This window comes from Monodelphis domestica, chromosome 6 (assembly GCF_027887165.1).
Source record: "Monodelphis domestica isolate mMonDom1 chromosome 6, mMonDom1.pri, whole genome shotgun sequence".
Lineage (NCBI taxonomy): Eukaryota > Metazoa > Chordata > Mammalia > Didelphimorphia > Didelphidae > Monodelphis > Monodelphis domestica.
The window spans coordinates 193,639,645-193,664,928 of NC_077232.1; the positions used below are offsets into that span (position 1 = coordinate 193,639,645).

Below are 25,284 nucleotides of genomic sequence, written 5' to 3' on the forward strand. Positions count from 1 at the left end.
GGGACTGGTAGGTAGAGATGCAAGTGGGAGAACTTATAAAAAGTGAGGATTGCTGTTTATACCACCTATGCTGAAAGTTCTGTCGATACTTACAGTCCAGAAGCCTGACTATTCAAAAGCTCAAGTAAACAGGATTTTTATAAGTTATATCTGGGAAAATTTTCATGTGAAGATTTTTTCTAGTCATTATTTTAAAAAATTATAGTCATTACCATAGATATAAAAATGTTGCTTATGTTGGAGACTTTCTCAATTTGTTTTTAAAAATTATTTATTTTTATTTTAATAATTTTTCACATAAGTTTTTCTGAAGTTATATGATTCAAATTGTCTCCCTTCCTTCTTAATTCCCTCCTCCCAGAGCAGAAAAGCAATCCAGTCTGGGCTATACATGTATTATCACATAAAATATATTTCCATATTATTTGTTTTCTGTAAGTGAATAATCTTAAAAATAAAACCCCCCAAATACACATTTAAGTAAATAAGTAATAAATAATATGCTCTCTTCTGCATATCTACTCCAACAGTCATTTTTCTGCAGGTGGACATCATTCTTTTTCTTAAATCCCTCAGAAATGTTCTGGATCATTAAATTATTGTTAGTAAACTCTATCACATTGGGTCATCACACAATATTGCTGTTACTTTGTACAATGTTTTCATTGTTCTGCTTATTTCACCCTGCATCAGTTCATTTAGGTCTTTCCAGTTCTTTCTGAAATCATCCTGTTCATCATTATTTATAGCATAATAATATTCTATCATTATCATATACTATAGTTTGTTTAGCCATTCTCCAATTGAAGGACATTCCTTTAGTTTCCAATTCTTTGCCAGCTCAGAAAGTGCAGGTACAACTATTTTTGTACAAAAAGCTTCTTTCCTATTTTTTTTATCTCTTTGGGATACACACCTACTAGTGGTATTACTGGATCAAAGGGTATGTGTTGCTTTATTACCCTTTGGGCATAATTCCAGAGTTCCCTCCAGAATGGTCAAATCAAGTCACAACTCCACCAGCAATGCATTGGTCCCAATTTGTCCACTTTCTCTCTAACATTTATCATTTTTCTTTACCATCATATTGACCAATCTGGTATGTGTGAGGTGATACATCAGAGTTGTTTTAATTTGCATTTCTTTAATCAAGAGGGAATTAGAATATTTTTTCATACAACTATCAATATGCTTTTATTTCTTCACCTGAAAATTGTCTATTCATATCCTTTGATCATTAATCAATTGGGGAATGACTTGGATTTTTAACTTAGTTCTTTATATATGTGAGATGAGACCTTTATCAGAGAAATTTATTATAAAACATTTCCCCCAAGTTGATGTTTCCCTTCTTATCTTGGTTGCATTGGTTTTGTTTTTACAAAACTTTTTAAATTTAATATACTCAAAATTATTCATTTTACATCATGTAATTTTCTCCATATCTTCTTTGACCATAAATTCTTCCCTTCCCCATAGATCTGTCAGGTAAACTATTGATCAAAACCTAATTTTAACCATATTGTTTTCCAAATTTCCAAGAGGTTTTGTCAAAGAGTGAGTTCTTATCTTCAAAACTTGGATCTTTGGATTTATCAAAGATGAGATTCCTGAGGTAATTTACTCCTAATCTATGCCATTGATCTACCCTTCTATTTCTTAGTCAGTAACAGATTTTTTGATGATTACTGTGTTATAGTAGAGTTTAAGATATGATACTGCTAGGTCACCAACTCTCATATTTTTTTTCATTAATTCCCTTGATATTCTTGATCTTTTGCTCTTCAAGATGAATTTGTTATTATTTTTTTCTAGTTTTATAAAATAGTGTTTTGGTAGTTTGATTGAGATAGCACTGAATAAGTAAATCAATTTAGGTAAGCAATTAATATTTTATCAATTGTTTGGCTCTAACTTTATTTGTGTGAAAAGTGTTTGTAATTGCGTTTATATTATGTCTGCATTTGTCTTGGCAAGGAAATTTAGTTTCTCTTTCTAATTCTTGCTGCTGGGCTTTGTTGAAAATATATAGAAATGCTGATGATTTATGTAGGTTTATTTTATATCATATAACTTTGCTAAAATTATTACAACTACTTTTTGAATTGATTCTCTGGAATTCTCTAAATATACCATCATATTATCTGCAAAGAGGGATAATTTAGCTTCCTCATTCACTACTTTAATTCCTTCAATTTCTTTTTCTTCTCTAATTGCTAAAGCTAGCATTTCTAGTATATTAAATAATAGTGGTGATAATGGGCATCCTTGCTTCACTCCTGACTTTATTGGGAAGGCTTCTAACTTAACCCCATTACAGATGATACTTGCTGATGATTTTAAATAAATTGTATTTAATATTTTAAGGAAATACCCGTTATTGCTTTATTTTCTTGTGTTTTAAAAAGAATGGGTGTTGTATTTTGTCAAAGGTTTTTTCAGTATCTGTTGAGATAATCTTGTGATTTCTGTTAGTTTGATTATTGATTTGGTCAATTATGCTGATTGTTTTTCCTAATATTAAACTAGCATTGCATTCCTGATATAAATACCAATTGGTCATAGAGGATAATCCTTGTGATATATTGCTAGTATTTTATTTAAGATTTTTGCTTCTATGTTGATTAAGGAAATTGTTCCATAATTTCCTTTCTCTGTTTTTGTTTTTCCTGGTTTAGGTATCAGCACCATGATTGTTTCATAAATACTACATGGTTTTGTAGTATTGGGATTAATTATTCTTTAAATGTTTAATATAATTCACTTGTGAAAACATCTGACCTTGGGGATTTTTTCTTAGGAAGTTCATTGATGGCTTGTCCAATTTCTTTTTCTGAGATGGATTTATTTAAATATTATTTTAATTCTTTTGTTAATCTAATCAATTTATATTTTTGTAAATATTCATCTATTTTACTTAGATTATCAGATTTATTGTCATATAATTTGTCAAAATAGCTTCTACTGATTGTTTTAATTTCCTCTTCATTATAGGCAAAATCTCTCTTTTTCATTTTTGATCCTAGTAATTTGATTCTCTTCTTTCCTTTTTTAAAGTCAGCTTAACAAGTGCACTTTTCTTTGCCTTTTTTCCCACAGAACCTATAGTTCAATAGTTCTTTTACTTTCAATTTTATTCATTTCTCATTTGATTTTTAGGATTTACAATTTAGTCTTTAATTAGGAGTTTTTAATTTCTTTAATATTTAATTTGTTATTTTCCCACTTTTTAAATTGCATGCCCAGTTCATTCATCTGCTTCCCCCCCCCTTTTTATTGATATAAACATCCAGGGATATAAATTTTCCCCTGAGTACTATTTTGGTTTTATCCCACAAATTTTAATTTGTTGTCTCCTTATTGTCATTCCCTTTAATGAAGTCAGTGATTGTTTCTACAATTTGTTCTTTGACCCTCCCATATTAAAGAAATAGATTGTGTAGTTTCCAATTAATTTTGAATTTGCCTTTATGTGAACCCTTATTGATTATAATTTTTATTTTATCCTAAGCTGAAAAAGTTGCACTTACTATTACTGATTTTTTCCATTTGGTTGTGAAGATTTTATGCTCTAGTACATGGTCAAATTTTGTATATTTACTAGGTGATACTGACAAGAAGGTATATTCCTTTTTATCCCCATTCAAATTTTTTCCAGATATCTATTAAACTAACTTTTCTAAAATTTCATTCACTTCCTTTACTTCTTTCTTATATATTATTTGGCTAGATTTATCTAGTTCTGGTAGGGAAAGGTTGAGATCCCACCCTAGCATAGTTTTACTGTCTCTTTAATCCTTTAGCTCCATTAGTTTTTCCTTTTAAAATATGTGTGATATACCATTTGATGCATATATGTTAAGTACTGATATTACTTCATTACCTATATTACCTTTTATTGAGATGAAGTTACCTTCCTTCTCTCTTTTAATTAAATCTGTTTTTGCTTTAATTTTGTCTAAGGTCATGATTGACACTCCTATTTTTTTAAAATATATATTACTTGAAGCCCTATAGATTCTGCTCCAGCCCCTTACCTTTACTCTTATGTGCCTACTTGCCTCAAATGTGTTTCTTGTAAACAATATATTGTAAGATTCTGTTTTTTAATCCACTCTGCTATCTGCTTCCATTTTATGGGTGAGTTCAACCCATTTACTCAGCTTTAGTTTCTAAGGAACTTGGGGGAATCTTGTCTACCAATCAGCTTGTATGACTAGAATGAATAGCCAAACTGAACATAAAAGAAAGTCATTAGTGTGCTAAGGAAACTTTTTCTCCAGTAGCAGGTTCAGTTTATTAGGGTACTATTTTTAGCATATATGGCATATCTGGGATGTCATCTCTTCTTGTAAGGAAATTGATCTGAAAAATACTTAGAGCAGAGAGGTGAGAAATGGTATATTACATATGTACTGGTAAAGTTAACAATGCAGTATAGATAGAACAGAGATTGTGAATGAATGTGAGTAATCAAGAAAATGTTGGGCACTGTATTTATGGGATCTTGTGTAGTTAAAAAGTGCCCCATGCATCAGGGATTTGTGTATTCATCCAAGGAAAGGTGGAAGAAGCTAAATTTTATATATTTAGACTAGAATGACACAGTGCCTGATATATAGTAGATGTTGAATTGTGTTTGTTAACTATAGTAGGAGTGGGAAATTCAGTCAGGCTTTGTATATTTATTAAGTAACAACATTAAAAGGGTAATTGAGCAAAAAAGTACAATAATTTTTCCCTCTTTACAACCAATGCATCAGACTATTAGGGGAAAAATGAAATCTGTATTTCATATGATGAAACTTTCAGTATAAGTCTTTGATTTTTGTCTTTGGAAACATATTAGAATCTTATTTTATTAACTCTCCTAGTCCCTAATATGCCATACCTATACTATTAATTTGCATGTAATTAATATTCTCATAAAATTTAAAATCATTAACTTTTAAATTATAATATCTAATATTATTGTCAAATTTATTTTATCACTTTAATTAAAAGTTGTTAAAGGGACAGTGAAGTGACTCAGTGGATTGAGCACTAGGCCTAGAAACAGACTTTCCTGAATTCAAATGTGGCCTCAAATATTTCCTAGCTCTGTGGCCCTGAACAAGTTACTTAACTCCAATTGCCTAGTCCTTACTACTCTTCTGTCTTGGAAATTATACATAGTTTTGATTCCAAAAAAGAAGGTAAGGGTTTAAGAGTCATTACTTCTAAATTTATCGGTTTTGTTTCCTCTGTTTATAATGGTGAAATTTAGGTTTCATATATCTGTTGTTGTTGAGAAGTCAGGAAGACTCTTTAGTAATGCTTATAATTGACTTAAATTTTTTTCCTAACATGTCCTGTTTTTTCCTTATACTAGGGTAAACAAATGAAAATATCCACAGTTTTTTGAAAGTTGAAACGCAACGGGGCATCATTATTTCTTAATCTAATTTAAATAATGTTCTCTCATAAGAATTATTGATGAATTTGTTTACAGGAAAGTATATTTGAATAATTTAGTTTGTTTTTAGATTGGGGTGATTTTTTTTTACAATTTTTGTCAAATTCTTCATGCCCTCTACAAAATGAATAACAGATCTGTGTCTTTCTTTTGTATATTTTTCATTCTATTTTGGAATTGAATTCATATTTACTTAAGGCATCAAAGTAATCCTTGAAAAAAGAGTTGTAGTTAGGAATTAGCTAATGCTTCTCCTTCAGTTCTCTATTATTTCATGATATGAAATCCATCAGATTTGCCTCATCTTTCATTTGTAGAAAAACTAATGTTAAAGCTGCCTCTCTTCAGTCTCCTTTTGTTATTCATTTTCTTTACCTCTCTTTCCCCATAGTTTTCTTATTCCTACACTTGATCTTTTCCTTTGTTTAGACTCTTTGATCTACTAAAGAGGAGACAGATTTTATTTTTCTCTTTTCTAAAATACACATTCTCTATAATAAGCATTATTGCTTACTCCCCAACTTTTATCTCTTTCTAGAAGTTTCTAAAAACATTCAATAAGGTTACTGTTCACACATAAAATTTCCTATCGCATTTTTTTCCCTTTCCCTAGCCAATCTGTTTTTCATTTGTGGATTCCTGTAAAATAGGTCTCACTAGAGCTAATCATTATTTTTATTAAGGTGAAATGTAAAGAACTAATGTATGTTTTTATTAATTAAAAACACCCAATTTCACATGTTTGATTTCTGCTTCCATACAATTCAATGGATATTTTTTAAGCCCCAACTAAGTATTCAGGGTTTTTCTTTTAAATGACTTTTGAAACTGCCATGTAGTATTCGTTTCTTTCTTACTCTTACTTTTCTCCACCCTTCCCTTGCTATATGATTTATACTAGTTTACCTTTTCACTTGCTATTTCAATAATGGCAACTAGTTAGGCTGGGACTATAACTTCAGTAATGCAAATACAAAGAGAGTAACTGTCTAGATGTTAGGATTTGTAGAACCTTCTTCAGATTGCAGAGTTTTATTTCACTGCAATAATTTGGGTCCTGTTTAAGCACTGCATTTAGAAAAAAAAGAAAAGAAAAAATGTTGTTGGCGGGTGAAGATAGCTCAAGGCAACCACCTAACCTATCCCTCTCTTCCCTATTTCCCTGAACTTATAAAAGCTAATTATTTGGAGAGGTGTATACAAATGTTTGAAACAAGATACAGTGTCATAAGAAATATTTTCCAAATAAAAAATTTAAAAAAAATTAGTATATCAAAACACAATTAAGGCATGAGCTAAGAGCTTAGTACTGACTTTTTTTTTTACATTTCAAACCTTCCATTAAACTACTAAGTTTAGCCAATGGCAAAATTTTAAATCCTTCTGAAACTAGATTGATAATAATGTATATAACAATGCTTCTAACAGACTTTTAATTGTGATGTAGCCAGATGCTATGAGAACTGATTTCTTTCCTTCTCAGATGTGAACAGGTTGGGGTTTGTTGTTGTGGCTTACAGCCACATGACTTAAGGCAAGCACATCATTAATTAAGATGGCATATATGCATTGCAGACAAAGTGACAGGTACCCCCAATTGTTATCCAGATAATACTGTTTATGTTTGTTTCACAGAACAGTACTCCAGCTTCAAAAAGTTGTTATGAAAATTAACCCCTGGTAATTTCTAGTTGTGCAATGTCTATTTTGTTACCGTAAAGAAAGAATTTGAACTGGATATTAATTGCATTGAATTTTGCACAATATTCATTTTTTCATATAATTTGTGATATGTGTTGTTAGGAACAAACAATGAACCTTAAAAGTCAGCAAGATAAAATACAGTTGAATAATTTGTACTGAGAAAAGAAGTTACTCATGGATAGGCATTTCTACACTGTTCAATAAGAAAAAAAAGTAAAAGCTCTGAAAATTTGGGAACTGGGTTCAAAGAGATCTCTCTTAATGGATAACATAAAAATTCAGACTTTTTAGAGTGCTTCCAAGGTACTCATAAAACCTTGAGCCAAACATAAATATGTTTTATCTTTTTCTAAATGTTTAATCATAAATATGTATTTAAATTATATCATTTCATGTGAGATTTGTCTCATAAAAAATACATTTCTGCTCCAAAACCTAGCATGTTAAATAATAAATAATGATGATATATTTACAGGAAATTGGCATAAAACACAATCACAGATACACATGCTTTTCTTTATTTCTACCTTCATTAAATAGTAGGACATGGTCACTAACAAGGAGACCTTGGGAAGCAGCCAACCCACTCAGATTGAAGTGGTGGTCACTGGAACAGTACTCTGACCCAAACACATGGAAAATAATATTAATTAAGGGAAAAGGCTTAAACAGCTGTTGCAGAATGAGACAGCTGAAAACAGAAAACACAGTTTGAGAAACATTTTAAGGCTGCAATATAGCACAGCTTCCCACAAGGTGACCTAATTGAGTATTATTGTGAAAGAGGAAGGCAGACAGACTGTTTTGGTGTGTAACAAACAGTAATGAGGAATGCCATGGCAGCTTTTTTTTTCAACTGCAACCAGTACTCTAGTTAGTCAATAAACATTTATTGAGTGCCTACTGTGTGCCAGGCTCTGGGGATGCAAAAATAGCAAAAAAGATAGTATCTGTTCTCAAGGGGTTTATAATTTAATAGGGAAAAACTTGAAAAAATATATGTGAACAACATACATACAGGATAGATAAGGGAAAATTAAGAGAAATTTAATAGGTTGGGGAAGACTTCCAGGAGAAGGTGAGCTTTTCAGTGGGACTTGAGTGAAATCAGGAAAGCCAACTATCTGAGATGAGGATGAAGAGCATCCTAGACATGGAGGACAGCTAGAGAAAATACTACGCCAAATAACCAAGCTTCATATGAGCTTTGAAATAAACCACATATTGTATGACCTTGGACAAATTATTTTTCTTCTCTGGGCTTCTGTACCTGATGTGTAAAATGAAGGAGGACAGACTGCTATTTTTTTTTAATTGTTGAGTTATTTCAGAATTACTGTGACTTCATTTGGAATTTTCCTGGCAAAGATATTGGAGTGGTTTGCTATTTCCTTCTCCAGTTCATTTTACCTATGAAGAGACTGAGGCAAATTTTACCTATGAAGAGACTGAGGCAAATGGGGTTAAGTGACTTACCAAGGGTCACACAGATAGTAAATGTCTGAGGTCATATTTGAATTCTGGAAAGTGAGTATTCCTAACTCAAAGCCTGAGGCTCTATCTACCTAGCTGCCCAAACTAGATGGTCCATAAGATATTTCAGCCCTAAATCTATTATTTTGTGATCATATGAAAATAATAAAAGAGGCTTGATGGAGTAAAGACAGGGCTGGATTTAGAATCAGAAGATTTAGTTTCAGATTCTGGTTCTGTATGAAACTGGACAAATTGTTTTATAAATTAGCATTGATAAAGTGCTTTAATTTTGCAAAATATCTTATATATGTTATCTCATTTGATCCATGACAATTAAGTGGCATAATTGGTGGAGTCCTGAGCTTAGAGTCAGGAAAAATGTTGAGTTCAAATCTAGTCTCAGACACTAGCTATCCTGTGTGCAAGTTATTTTACCTTGTTTGCCTCAGTTTCCTAAAGTGTAAAGTGTGAATCATAATAGCACTTACCTCCCAGAATTTTATGAGGATCAAATGAGATATTTGCAAAGTACTTAGCACAGCCTTTGGCGCATAGTGTTGAATAAACACTTGTCTTTCAACCTACCTTTCCTCACAAGAAGCCTCAGAGGTCCCAGCTAGTATTATTTCTATTTTTAGAAGAGAATAATGAGAGTGAAAAAAAATTAAGCAATTTGTCTGAGATGACTTAACAATTTTACATCCTTCTACCTTTCTAATCTGTCTTTTACTTTACACTTCCTTGCCCTCTCCCTACAAAGACAATTTTCTGGTTTCCAGGGACACCAGCCTCCTCATGGTTCTTCACACAAGACACTACCTCTCCAGACACCAGACATTTTAATGAGCTGGAATAATTTCCTTCTTCATCTTTCCTCTTGGCTTCCTTTCTTCAAGTCCTAGCTTTCTATTTTCTACAAGAAACCTTTCTTGATTCCTCTTACTCTTAAAGTCTTTCTTCTTTTAATTGTCTTCAATCTGCCATGTGTGTGTTTGAAAAATGCTTATCTACTGATATATCTGAGGCAGTTTTCAGATAGGACATATGGGTTGCTTGAGATGTATATTTGTGAGAAAACTCCTTGCCTCAATCTTAGAATTTGACAGGGTTTTTGGTCAGCATAATCTAGATCCTTAGTTAAGAGTCTATAAATAGCAAGTAGAGATTCAATTTAATTCAGAGAAATATATAATAACAATATGATAATCTATTAATGTGTTGACATAAAATATGCATGTAGCATGAATATTAATGTATAATAATAAAATGTTCCTTATTGTATTGATGAAAAAATCAGAAATTTAAAGTGATTTGCCCAAGGAAGTAATGGCTTTTTAATCATATCCTAGGACTTCCAAAAATGTAATTCTTTAAAGGCAGTCCTTTTTGAGGTTATACGCTTATTTCCACAATTTTCCCATTGCTCACAAATTTTTTGAAATTGCCATCAGATACTGTCATGACAATATATTTAACTGTTATATAGACCCAAATAATATGTGCATTGTAATTGAAGTTACTACCAATGTGATCTATCAGTCATGGAATTAACAAGCTTTTATTGAATTCTTGAATCAAGCCATAGCTGTGCAAGGGACAGGGTCATGTATCTGCTTTGTTATACTTGGTCTTGGTCTTATTCATGTCTTTTCATAAATATACCTTCTAGAGTTGATCTAGCTAACATGTTAGAACTCTCCTAGATTTTATGCCATTGTTTGGTTATTATTTGAACATTTGGCTATCCATTGACTGTCTCTCACATTTACTACATGACTAACCCCTCTCCTTTTTCAGGAATGAATATTTCTAATATTTTTATGCATAGTTCTTGATGGTGATATGCTACACCTACTTTGTACTACCTTTTACCTTTCCTTTACTTAGTTACCTTTTGGGTAACTAGAAACTTTAGTTCTTTGGAAACTGTGATATTCTATAATTCATAACCATATAGCATCAGTGTAAGTAGTATGTTAAAAAAATCAGGCCTTTGCAACAGAAAAAATGTGAACCATGCAAAGCACCATATGTCTTACCAAACAAAATCTTTCCCCTTTTCCTTTTCTATACAGTTATGGGACCAGTTAATGGTTGCTAGATAGTGTCTTTTTAAGCTATATGTCTATGATCAGCATTATGAGATGTCCATCCAAACAAATAGCATAATCTGGACAATAAGCATGTACATTCAATTATTATTATTTTTTATCCTATGTGGATAGTTAGGCAGAACAACTTTGAAAAGATTATTGATCTTATTTATAAGGCTTTACAGCATATTAAATCTTGATGAAATCAAATCAATTACATATGAAAACAGGAAATCCCAGGTGACCTTACCATTTACAGGAAATGCTTTTTTTTTCCCATTTGGATTCTGCATTAGACATCTGCCATGACAGGTGCAAATGCCATGGTTGAAATAGGTCATCTTATTTTATGCCTCACTTGGTATTAATAACCATAGCATAACTGAACAAATTTCTCACTGTTGTCTCATCTTTCAAGGATTTGGGATATTTAGAAAAAGCACTGTAGGCTCTTTCCCCTCCTTATCCTTATTTTAAAGAATACTTGCTGAGCCAATTATTTAACCATTTAGAATTTCATCCTGTGAATTCTACTTCTTTAAATCTGACCTATCCTTTGAAATATAGTACGAATATCATCTCCCTTCATGTATAATTCCTTCTTCTCCAAGTGTAGAATTCACGTATTCTTTAATTATGGCATTTATTAAAAAAAATGTCTTATTGTTCTTCCAGTTGTTAGTTGGGAAGGTACAATATTCCTTGTTATCAATGTAACCTTCTTAGTATCTGTTACCATGTCCTAGTCATCTTTGAAAGCTTTCCAATGCTTTGTAGAATATATAGCTTTAATTTCCCCTTAAATACAGTAGGTATAATAATAACTATTCTGTCTACCTCATGGTATTCTTTTGGGAAATAACTCTTTGTAAACCTTAAAGAATTTTAAAATATGAATTGTTAATGTCATTAGTATTATTAAATCACTTAAGCCTTTTATAAATAATATAATTAGCATTTTCTTTCTATTCTTTTTTACATACAAGCCTAAAGGTATTGTGCTATATAACGTCATTGTTAGTAAACTAGTTATTGCTTCTAGTTGTTATTTGTGACTTCTTCTTTCCTTTAGGTCTTCTTTGTGGCATGTAGGAAACTGCTTTAAAGCTGATATTTTCCAAACCTGCACCTTTGTTCATAATTTTTTCTCTATGTGGAATGTCATCTTCATATCCCTCCTATCCCCCTATCTTGGCTTTCAAAATCTTATAGCATCCCTGGAACTGAACACCCCTCAAGTATGATTTGTGCGCCCAAGTATATGATCCTGACTAGGGTTGAGTTCACATATACATTTCTTAACTGTTGCCCATTTTAAGTACTTCCTTACAATATTATTTTTGTATCTCATCTTCTCTATTTTATTATAAGTTTCTTGAGATCAGAACAATGCTGTATTCATTGTGTGTACATTATGACATAGGATAATGTATGTATTTGTAGATAAATTGAAGGATTCTCACAAAAATTTGCTTATGGCTTGGAAAGAACCTTTTATTTTCCCTTTTATATATTTGTATTTATTTCATTGAATATATCCCAATTAAATGTAAAAAAATATTAACATTAATTTTTTTAAACATTTGAGTTCCAAATTCTCTCCCTTCCTCCCCCACATTGGCTCTCCTTGAGAAGGCAAGCAATTTGATATTGATTATATGTGTGAAGTCATTTAAAAGGTATTTCCATATTAGCCATGTAAAAGAATACACAGACAAAAGTCCCCAAGAAAAATGAAGTTCTTTTTAAGAAAAGCATTCTCTAATATACATTCAGAGTTTATCAGTTCACTCTCTGGAGGAGGATAGCATTTTTCATCATGTGTCCTTTGAAATTCTTTTGGATCATTATATTGATCAGAGTAGCTAAGTCTTTCATAATTGTTCTTCCTTATAATACTACTGTTATTGTGTACGTGTTCTCTTGGCTCTGTTCACTTCACTTTGGATGAATATATGTCTTTTCAGCATTTTCTGAAAGAATCTGGTACATCATTTCTTATAGCACAATAGAATTTCATCACAATCATTTACCACTAATTGTTCAGTCATTCCTCTATTGATAGGCATTTCCTTAATTTCCAATTCTCTGGCTTCTCATAAATGAATTCCTCCAAATATTTCTGAACAAATAGATCCTTTACTTTTTTCCCTTTTATTTCTTTTGGATACAGACATGATAGTGGTATTGAAGGGCCAAAAGATATGTACAATTTTATAACCTATTGGACATAGTTCCATATTGTCCCCCAGAATGGTTGGGCCAGTTCCCACCTCCAACAGTTCACTACTGTCCCAATTTTTTCCACATCCCTTCAGCAATCAATATTTACCTTTTCTATCATGTTAGCCAACCTGAAAGGTATAAGGTGATATCTTGTTTTAATTTGTATTTATGTAGTCAGTAGGGATTTAGAGCATATTTATGTGACTATTGATAATTTGGTTTTTTTTTTCTGAAGTATTCCTTTTGATTTGTGAGCTCAAGAATTTAGTAAAATTCCTGTGAGCTTAATTATACAAAGTCTTTCAAGGGATGATCAGTTGATTCCTCCAAATTCTATTTTACCGTCATATTTTAAACTGTATTATAAAGCAGTGATTAGCAAACCTATCGTGTTCTAGATAAGGAATAGAAAGATAGACCAGTGGAATGCAATGACAATAATAAAAATTCTTTCTCTTTTTTCCTGTTTCATAATCAGTTCACAACTCCAGTAACAGTATAACTGTGTCCCTATTTGTATTTGATGAAAGTATTTGGGATAAAAATTTACTCTTTGCTAAAAATTGCTGAGAAATTAGAAATTAGTTTGGCAGAGTCTAGATCTAGACCAATATTTTACAGCATTCACTAAGATAAGATCAAAATGGATACATTACCTAAACATAAAGGGATATAATCATAAATAAATTAGAAGAAAAGAAAATATACTACCTATCAGATATATGGATATGAGAGAAAATTATGAGTCAACCAGAAATGGAGAACATTTTGAAATATAAAATGGATAATTTGGTTACATTCAATTAAAAAAGTTTTGTACAAATAAAACAAATGTTGCCAAGATTATAAGGAAACCAGAAAGTTGTGAAAAAATTATAGACTGTTTCTCAGATAATGGTCTTGTATCTAAAATATACAGATATTTCTCAAATTTTTGAGAATAAGGACAATCCCTCAATTGATAAATGCACAAAAATATCACCAAAACTTTTTAGATGAAGAAATTACAGTCATATGTAAGTATATGAAAAATATTTTAAATTACTAATGATTAGAGAAATGTAATTCAGAACAATTTTGAGATATCATTTCATACCTATCGGATTTGGCTAATATGTTAAAAGGGCAAAATGACAAGTGTTGGGATGGATGTGGGAAAATGGGCACACTAATAACACACTGGTGGTGAAACTGCAAACTGATATAACTATTTTGGAATTAAGTCTAGAGAGTTCTAAGCCTACGTTGTTGAGTCTATTTCCCTAGGAAATCAGGGAATAAGGAAAAGAACACATATGTTCCAAGATATTAATATCAGCTCTCTTTGTAATGGAAAATAAATGGAATTTGAGGGGATATCTATCAATTGGAGAATGGCTGGACATATTTTGGTATAAGGTAGTTACAGAATATTACTGCATCATAAGAAATGATGAGCAAATTAATTAAAAAAACAACTTGAAAATTGAAGTAATGAAAAAAATGAGTTAAACCAAGAGAACATTATATACAGCTTTGGAATTAATATTAGGAACATTGCTTGTGAATAGCCACCTCCAGAAAATTAACTAAAAAATAGAAACACAGAACTCTTTCTCTGTCTCTGTCTCTGTCTCTGTCTGTCTCTGTCTCTGTCTCTATCTCTGTCTCTGTCTCTGTCTCTGTCTCTGTCTCTGTCTCTCTGTCTCCCTCCCTCCCTCTCTTTGGTGATATTTTCTATGGTGCTAAGAGAGGAGGAAGAGCCTGAAATATCTGGGAGTAAATTATATTATATAAATTAATAAAAAAATAAAGTTATAATCTAATTAATATCTTATTTCTTGGTAGTTTCCCAACATTTTATCATTTAATACTTTATTTCACTTTCTTTCCTTCTTTCTTTCTCTTTCTCTTTACGAATCTATCTCTGTTTGCATCTCTTCATTTTTCCCTGCCTTTCTATCTAGCTGTATTTTTCTTTACCTATTTTTTAAATCTTTCTCTGTTGGTCTCTCTCCATTTCTTTGTGTCAATCTCTGCCTTTTTGCTATGTATTTTTTATTTAATTTTTTAAATATAATTTTATTTTATCAATTAATATCATTGCTTCTTATGGTAGTATTCCAGCACATGATTTGTTCAGTCATTCCCCAATTTCCATTCAATTTCCAATTTTTTTGCCACCAAAATGAGAGATGATATACACACACACATACACACACACATATTTTTTGTAATGTATGGATTCTTTCTTTTTTTCCTGTTTCATAATCAGTTCACAACTCCACTAACAGTATAGCTATGTCCCTATTTTTTCATATCCCATCCGACCTTTGTTATTTTGCCCTTTTGTCATTAAGCCAATCTCATATATCTGTAGTCAGAATTATTTTGTTCTTTTCTCCAAACAGTAGTGATTTAGATAATTTTTCATATATTTATAAATGACTTTGATATATTCACTTGAAAATTGTCTGTTAATATCTTTTTATATCATATATCAATTGGGGGGTGATGGATTCTTATGAATTTAAGAATTTCTCTGTATATCTTAGATGAGACCTTCATTTGAAAGGCTGTCTACAAAAATTTCCCCCATTTTTTCTGCTTTTTTTTTCTAATCTTGGCAACATTTATTTCATTTGTACAAAACTTTTCTAATTTCATATACTCAACATTATTTTACATTTTACAATTATCTCCATCTCTTGCTGATTCATAATTTTATCTCCTATCCATAAATCCTTGATCTTCTGATACTTATATATCTTTTTATGTTTATGAAATGTTTAATCTTTGTCTTTCTATGTTTCTGTTTCTGTCTCTCTCACACACACATACACACATATGGTAGGAATGTGCATAACCAAATACATTATTGAATCTGGGACTTTGATTTCTCTAGTAAAGTGAATTCCCAGGGAAAGACCATTTACCAGTGGAGATTGCTACCTTCTCTATAAGTTAACAGTTGTTTGCATCCATGAGGATGGTGAGTGACTTGTCCAAGCCCACACAGATGGTATGTGTCAGACCCAGGTCCTCCTGATTCCAAAGCTAGCTTCCAGTTCTGTTCTATGTGGATGCATGCTGTGACAGCATTCCTGCAAGAATGAGAGAGACAGAAAGAGAGATGGAAAAGAGAATTTGTTTTATGATTTAGAGCCATATTGTGTCATCAGAATAATTGTACCTAAACTAAAAAGTTTCCTTATGCCTTCATTTATGTATATTGCTAAATATACTGGAGAGAAGTAGGGAAAATTGTGCAGTAGATGAAATTGTCACCTCCAACTTTATTGGCCTGTCAGTTATCTGTTTTCCACCTACTCTGAGGCTGACATTATCCTTACTTTCTTTTCTCTTCTTTCTTTATCAAAATATATTCTTAGGAAATGTTCTGATACCTATTTTTGAAAGGTAAATGGCTGATTACTTGAGATATTAGCCCCTCATAGTCATTTTCCATTTTATATGAATACACCTGTAAGGACTTCTAGGAATATATAAGAAAAATGATAGCTTGTGCAAGAATAGTTCCTGTTTGTGTCCTTGAAATGAACCTAGACAATCCAGAGCCTATTCTAGATTTACTCTTGCAGGGTATAAAAGTACAACTAGCTTCAATTTCATATTATATTCAAGGTAGTATTAGTGACAGGATATGTTGGGATAAATGTACTATATAGATAGAAGCTGAAGAATGTAAGTCTCTTGAAAAATACTTTGTCTAGCATAAGGAACAATTTCTTAATGAATCTAGAAAAGTACTCCCTATTGCCTTTTATGTTAATATTTAGGTAAATTGCACATTGAAACATGTATATCATTCCTGAATTCAATATATTTTATTTAAGTATTTGAATTTTCATGTTTTATAACTTTTTGTGTTCTTAATAAATGTTCTTTAATTTGAATTGAATTGTTCTGGCTAAACACCCATAATACCATTTTCTTTGCATTTTTCCGATTTCCCCTCATTAAAATTTTCTGTTCTTGATTTGTTGACAAGCAATATAAAGACATTCTAGATTTACAAAGAAATATTGATGGAGTAGGAGAATTTTATGATGCTTTAGCTAAGACTTAGAAAAATGAATTTCTTATGGAGGAAAATCTATTAAACTATATGGTTGGGTAGTCATTTTCTTACATATAATAATGTGACCCTCATATCAGAAAAAATTAATTATTAATTCTAATCAAGTTAGTTCACAGAATCCTTGAATCTCATGTTTGAAAGGGATCTTAGAGCTCATCTTATACAGTCTATACTTAAACACAAATCTTTTCTATATCATACCATATGGTCATTTAGGTTTTCTTGAAGATCTTCTTTGGGAGTAACCCAATACTGAGACAATTCATTTTACTTTTTGATCACTAAATATGCTGGAATGTTTTTCATATCATCAAATATAAATTGTATCTTTGCACCTTCTGACTACTCTTGCTATTCACTGACCTCTGGGATTATGAAAAATGAGTCCAATCTCTTAAATTAAACTATATGCTTTACCCTGGGGATAGCACTTTCATCTTTGCAACTCATCCTTGGGATATATTTCTCTCATTAGTGAGCATTTCATATTACCAGTTATATCTAGCTGGTATCCTTCATGCTGAACTTTATACCTAGACCATTTCCTCTCCATCTGCCACCTTATGTGTACCATTCATACCTCCCCTTTCTAACTCTGAAACCATAGTGAAATCAATACTGCCATTGTTATAGAAAATGATGACCTAATCTAGGTCTCCATGCTCTACTAACCGTTTTGGTCACTTTCCTTATCAGATCATTTCTCCATGGCCATCACTTTCATTTATGTATTATCTCCTTTATTATAAAGTACTTAATGTTTTTGATTAATTGGTTAATGTTCACATGTATTCATTCATTACACATGAGTTCTTGATTTATGTGAAGACAGCTCTCATATTGCATACTTTGCAGAAACAAAAAAGATGGCTAGGATATACAAAAGATATATTTTATGCTATATAAAAATTATTTAAGAATGATCTTGACATCACAATAACCATAATGGTGTGCTTACTGATCTAGAACTATATATTCTGAAGAATGTGGTCAAGTGTCCCTGAGGAAGGATTGCTAACACTAAGACTAATGGAGGTGAAAGAATTCCAATTAAACTATTTAAAATCTTAAATTATGATTCTATCAAAGTGCTACACTCAATATGCCAGAAAATTTGGAAAACTCAACAGTCAGCAATGGATTGGAAGAGATCAGTTTACATCCCAGGCCTAAATTATCAAAAAATTATGCTCATTTTATAAATCAGCAAAATTCTTAAGATTATGCAAGCTATGTTACAGTAATATGTGAACCAAGAATTATCAGAACTGTAGGCTGTTTATTTCAGGAAGCAGGAGAACTAAAGATCAAGTTGCCAGCACTCCCTGGACTATGGAGAAAGCAAAGGCATTCCAGAAAAAGAAATCCACTTCTTCTTTATTGATTATGATAAAGCCTTTGATTACATAGATTATAACAAATGTGGCCAGCCCTCAAAAAGATGAGAGAACCAGTTAATCTTGCTTTTTCTCCTGAAGAACCTGTCAAGAAGCAGAAGTTAGAACTGAACATGGAACCCTTGATTTATTTAAAATTGGGAAAAGGGGTATGGCAAAAGGGGTGTATTCCTACCTTACCTATTTAACTTATATGCAAAGTAAATTATACGAAATGACAGGCAGAATGAGTCAAAAGCTGAAATGAATGTTGTTGAGTCTAACAATCTTATATACACAGATACTACTACTCTTTTTAAAAATTAAATTATATTAAAAAATCCTTTACCTTCTGTCTTGGAACCAATATTGTGTATTTGCTCCAAGGAAGAAGAGCAGTAAGGACTAGACAATGTGGGTTAAGTGACTTACCCAGGGTCACACAGCTGGGAAATGTCTGAGACCACATTTGAACCCAGGACCTTCTGTCTCTAGGTATGGCTCTCAATCATCCACTGAGCTACTCACCTGCCCCCAATATTTCTCTTCTAACAGCAAGTGAAGAAGAATTAAACCTCTTGATAAGGAAAAGAAAGCTATGGCAACAAAAGTCTTTATAGTCAAATCCATGTCTTTTTTTCCAGTAGTAATATATGAATATTAGTTGGATTATAAGGAAAGTTGAGCCCTGCAGAATTAAAACTTTAAAATTATAGTGCTGGGGAAGACTTTTGAAAGCCCTTGGAAAGAAAGGAAACCAAATAAGGCAATACTTAAAGAAAATTCAGAATGTTCATTAAATGGATAAATTCTAAAACTGAAGTTTAAATACTTTTGCTACATGAGAAGGTGGACCTCAATGGAAAATACCTTGATATTAGGAGAGATTGAAAGAAAGAGTAGGGACAGAAGAACATGAAATGTATACATTATATCAGGGGAAAAAATAGACATAAAATTGGACAGACTTCAGGAGAAAGAGGATAATAGATTCTGGTGTCCTATTTCCATGGTATCATGAGGAATTGGACATAACTGAACAATAATCATATTGCACATAGGCTTCTCTTTCATGATAAACAGCCTTCATCTGATTCTCATCTGGTCTTTATCTACCCTGATTGCCCTTCATTGGAAAATCTTCAGCTCATTAATCTATAAATGTGTAAGGGATCTGTGTTTTGTACTTTGGAACTCTTTTTAAAAATCTGGCACTTAATAACTAATATCTAGGAAGCTGCTCTAGGAATATAGACATTAAGTAATCTCTATAGGGTTTTATAAATAGTTACACAGGCATAATTTGTCTCTAGATCTCCCTTTCTTAAACTCTAGCTCTACTTCAAAGTGCCTCTCAGCTTATGAATATTCTTCCTAAAATGTGGCATTCAAGTCTGGACCCCATTTTATATATGTGCTCATGTTATCTATATTAATGAATATTTGTTTCACTTTGTTAAGCATAGTTGACATTTTTATAGTGACAGATTTGCAAAGCACTTTAGAAATATTATTTCATTTTTATCCTTATAACAACTCCTTGAAGTACCCTCACTTTATAGATGAAGAAACTGAGTCAGAAAGCATTCATATTACTTGCTTGGAGAACTAGCTTCTGAGACCAGATATAAACTTAAGTCTTCCTGATTCAAGGTCCAGAGATCTAACCACTACCTTATCTATAGACAGTACTGGAATAATGATATGCTGTTTTTTATAATAGGGGGAACTCAGTTTAAGGAAGATCCATCTGGGCTTTTATCTTAGGGAAATTATTTAGAAAGGCATTGGAGGACTTTTTTCTTTTGTTGGGCTTAAGCAAGTATGTATGTGTGTTTCTTTTAGTATTGAGGGAAGTTAATGTGTCAGGAGGAAGGACATAAGACAACATCCTTAATGTTACTATGTTAATATAACATAAAGATATGAAATACTTTTAATAATATTATAAAGCAGTGCTATTTTGAAACATATAACACTGATCAAATTTCACATTATGTGGTCTCAAATACTCAGTATTATTGTTATCATGCATGTAAAATCATCTTTGCATGATGCTCTGTGTATACCTGTGACCACCAATAAGAGAGTCATGCTTCATACATCAACACATCTGTTTCCATTTTTTCTTTTGGATATTGTAATGAAGTCCTTTAATTTTTAAAGATTTATAAATATTATAAAAATAGTTAATAATAATATAAAGCTTAAAATTTTCAACATACCTCTTCTATTCCAAATAGCTTCAAAAATGAACTCTGAAATCTACATGTATTTATCATTCTTCTGAATTGTGAATAGAATATTTAAGAGAATATTGAGATTGGCTCTTTTGGAAATTGCATGGTAATATGTCATATGAGAACATTTTCTACCAGAGGGAAACCAGAATGATGAAGAGCCTTAAGTTTTTGCCATGTGAGAGTTTAGTTGAAGCAACTGAGGATGTTTGGTGTAAAAAAGAGAAGATTGTGGAGGAGGGGGACAAAACAGCTGCCCTAAATTATTTGAACATTTGTCCTATGAAGGAGAAATGAGATTTCTTGTGGTTGTACCCAGCGGGAAGTTCTTAGCATTTTGTGTAATTATGTCATGGACTCTTTTGGCCATCAGATAAAATCTGTGAGCCCCTTCTTAGAATAAATTACAAATGAAACCAATTATATTAAAGTAATTATCAAAATATTTCATTATACAAAGTTCCTGGATCCCTGAACCCCTGGATCCCAGGTGACAGAACTAGGAACTATAAGTAGAAGTTACTTAATGAAAAAATTAAGCTTTTGTTTAAGGAAAGTCATAACTTTGTAATGGTCACATTCCCCAGGTGGAATTTGCAGCCTCAGGAGGCAGCAACGTCTTCTTCATGGGAAGTCTCTAAGCAAAAACTAGACCATTAATTATAGAAGAGCTGTTTTTGGGATATGGATTGGGTTCTTTGGTTCTTTCATTATTAGCAAAAAATTATTATTAGGGAAGACAAGTAAATGACTGAAATGCCGCTAGAGTCTTAAAAATCCCTTTCCTGCTTGTGATTAGAGAATAGCTGCTTTTTTCTTCTTCTCTTTGGAAGTACTGTAAAGACAAGGAGGATTACTTAGTGTGGCATGAATCTTGATTTCTCTGGCCCTGCTGCCTCACTAAGAGCATTTGATTGTCACTTGGTGATACAAATTGGGAAACTGCAAGGTCCTTACAACTGAAATCATATATCACTGCACTTAGATCTGTAAAAAAAGTTTCTTTTTCAGCTACTTTTAGGAATTTCTCTCCCTTACCCCACAGAATCTAGCCAATTCATGAAAATGCCAGAAGAATTAAAAAAGCATTGAATAATTGGTGTTTATCTGAATTGTTAGCTATTTGTTTCCTTATAGTTCAATAATAAAATTTGGTTCAATTCAGTAAATATTGTATATTAAACTCTTGCTATAGACAAGAGAGTTCTCTGTTATGTGCTAGGATTAGAGACAAAAATGAACAGTCCCTGCCTTCAAAGAATTTACATTGTACTGGGAGTTTTACAATATAATGTAGTTAATTGAGGGAGTTGTGGGTTTATGTCAGGAAAAAGCTTCATGTAGCATATATCTGAGTAAAGATCTGAATAACTAAGAATTACTTAATTTTTCTTAATTACATGTCACTTCAATATTCATTAAAAAGAGATTTCCAAATTCATTACTTCCCTTTCTCCTGTAATGCCTGAAAAGCCAATCAATTTGATATAGATTATACCTGTTATATCATGCCAAACATATTCCCATTAGTCATATTGCAAAAGAAAACACAGCTCCCCAGCTAAAAAAAATAAAGTAAAAACGAATGCTTTCATCCCTATTCAGACTCTGTCAGTTATTTATCTGGAGGTGGACAGTATCTTTCATCATCAGTCCTTTAGAATTTTCTTGGATCATAGTCTTGATCTGAGTAACTAAGTTTTCCATATTTGATCATCATCATACTATTGCTGTTAATGTGAACAATGTTCTCCTGGTTCTGCTCACCTTACTTTGTAATTGTTCCTATAAGTCATCTGAGATCATCTTGCTCCTCATAAGAACTGAGACTTCTAAGAGAGAGAGAAATGAGAAGAGAATGACTTCTAGGTATGGAGCCTGGAAGAATAACTCCCAGATAGAAGATGAAATAGCAAATGGGCTAGTGTCTCTGGAATGTAATGTGAAGGAAGGGAGGTCAAGTGAAATCAGTCTGGGAATGTTTGGTGGAGCCAGATAAAGAAGGGTTTTAAATGCCAGGTTGATGGCTTGGTGTCTTATTTTCAAAGACATTGAGGGCCTCTAAGATTTTTTTTAGAAGACTTAAGCTTTCGGAAAAATTATTAGAACTTTTATAAAGAAAGACTATTACCACATATTATCATTACATTTGTAAGAGTCTCATTTAAAAACAATCTCATGATATTAAATATATATACATGTATATAGGAAAAAATCTAAAGAGAAAGGGCTGTAATTGGTTACTTAGATTACCAAAATATTTTGGCCCAAAGAAACATTGTTTTTTAATTCTGGAAATAAAAGATATATTTATATTAGATGTGTTCCATTGGACTCATTGTTTTCTTTTTAATCAGTAAATGTAATTTGTCTCTGACATTTAACTAGTTGCATGATCTTGGGCAAGTCACTTAAGCTCTGTGTGCCATAGGCAACTTTCTTAGATTTACCTGTAAGGTCACAGGAGTTCGCTCAACCTGACTTCAGCACTATCCCTTAAAATCACAGATTCTTTAACCAAAGAAGTGTTCAGCCCTTCAGCAACACCTAACCAGGTAGTGGTTATATTTTTAAAAAGGGATTATAAAAACAATTATGTGTGGGGCACACATAATCTTGGCTACCAGTTTAACTGAAGCTGCCAGAAGTTTAGAGCTCAGGAATTTCAAACTTGAGTAGATCAGTAAGATCTGATGTCTATGCTGAATTGCACATCAATATAGTGAAGCTTGGGCAAGAATCACCAGGCTGTCTAAAAGGGGTGAATCAGCTCTGGTTGGAGACAGAGCAAGTCAAAACTCCAATATCCATCAGTGTTGGGATCTGGCTGATGAAAAGTTCTTGTAGATTACTTCTAGTCTTGACAACCTAGGGAAAGCCATTCGTTAAAATTAACAGACAAACAAAAAGTAAAAACAACATTGACTAAATTGCATGCTCTCCCAAAGTTTGCCATAGGAGATATTAATTGTTTGAAGATAGTAACTTTGAAAATCATAAACTTTATTATTTCTTTTATGTGGTCTTTATGTGAAAATACAAAATCTGTCTATTTGTGGGAGGATGAAGGTATTTGTTGGAAAGAAATTAAACTTCCTTTTAATTTTTTAACCTTTTCTTCTGTTGGCAAGATGTAATATTTTCTTTTCTTTTTTCAAAATCAGGATTATAGGGTTAACATCTTCCTGAGGCAGAAATGGAATGATCCCCGGCTGAAGCTTCCTAATGATTTTAGGGGCTCAGATGCACTCACAGTGGATCCCACCATGTTCAAGTGTCTATGGAAACCTGACCTATTTTTTGCCAATGAAAAGAGTGCTAATTTTCATGATGTTACACAGGAAAATATCCTCCTCTTTATTTTTCGGGATGGAGATGTCTTAGTTAGTATGAGGTACTGTTTCATATGTAAACCAATACCCAGAGTTATAGTTTTTTAAAATTAGTAGTTCACTTGAGAGATATTTTCAATAGTATCTAAGCATTGTATTTATATTTTCAGATTATCTATTACTCTCTCATGCCCTTTGGACTTGACCTTATTTCCTATGGATACACAACGTTGCAAGATGCAGTTGGAAAGCTGTATGTAAATAATATGCATGATATGGGTTTAAACATGTCCAAAGTAAACAATTGCATAAGTCCTCAATATTATAGAGAATAATAATAAAAATGAGTGTTATTAAATATAAACACTTCCATAATTTCCTTTTATTAGAGACACATTCATTCTATTTATTCAACATGTACTCACTTATTAATGCATAGAGAACTTTATTATCCTGTTGTATACCTTTATAATGTAGCAACAGAGTTTTAGCTAACTTCTATGTTTATAATCACCATTGCAGGGAGAAAAAGAAAAACAACTGATGTGATCTCAAGAAGTTTATTCATTAATATTTTTATTATTTAACTGGAGTGGTAGCATGGTCTGATGGCTTGAGAAATGACCTTGAAGTTGAGAAAGTTTGAATTCAAATCCTACTTCTAACACTTCCTGGCTATACTACCCAGACAAATCTTTTAACCTGTAAATGCTGTTGTGGAAATCCTTTAATCCTTTAAGTTACAGAGAAGGCGCTGATCTGTCATGGTAGGAGTTTCCGCACCTGGGAATTCCCTATATCAAATTAAAATACAGGTCTGTCCATTTCCCTATCCTCTAACTACTAAAAACAAGATGAAAATGATTTGAATTTGGAATAGTTATGTTGTTGGGTACAATCAGGAAATAAACTAACATGAAAAACAATACCAACACAATAGAATTAAGCCCACTCAGAAGCCCAATGTTGTATGTATCAGTGACAGTTGTGTTTTAAATCACTAAATATTTTAAGAAACAGAAAGTACTATAAGCCACTACATCACTCCCAGGAATACATGAGGAGTTACCGATTTTTTTTTCAGTGTGTAAGGCATTCTGCTCAATATCATGCATATCCTGGCTAGACGATATACTTTTCAGAAAGTGATTCAGTGATTATTACATTTTTCTTTGTAATGTGCTGAAATGGGGCTTAAAATTGAGCAGTGATTTTTTCTTACTTTAGAAAAGTTGACCCAGCCATAAAAGGAAAATTTCTGCATATGTTTCCAAGATTATGCACTCAGTATTTGATCTTAT

General features: G+C 32.1%; 1 protein-coding gene across 1 annotated transcript in view; it reads left to right on the top strand.

Moving 5' to 3' along the window:
• GLRB (glycine receptor beta) overlaps positions 1 to 25,284 on the top strand; it is a 104,247-nt gene that overhangs the window by 43,655 nt on the left and 35,308 nt on the right. Inside the window, exons 5-6 of the mRNA XM_007496194.3 lie at positions 23,816 to 24,045; positions 24,154 to 24,236. Coding sequence (XP_007496256.1) covers positions 23,816 to 24,045; positions 24,154 to 24,236 — 313 coding nt within the window. The remainder of the gene's footprint in view (positions 1 to 23,815; positions 24,046 to 24,153; positions 24,237 to 25,284) is intronic.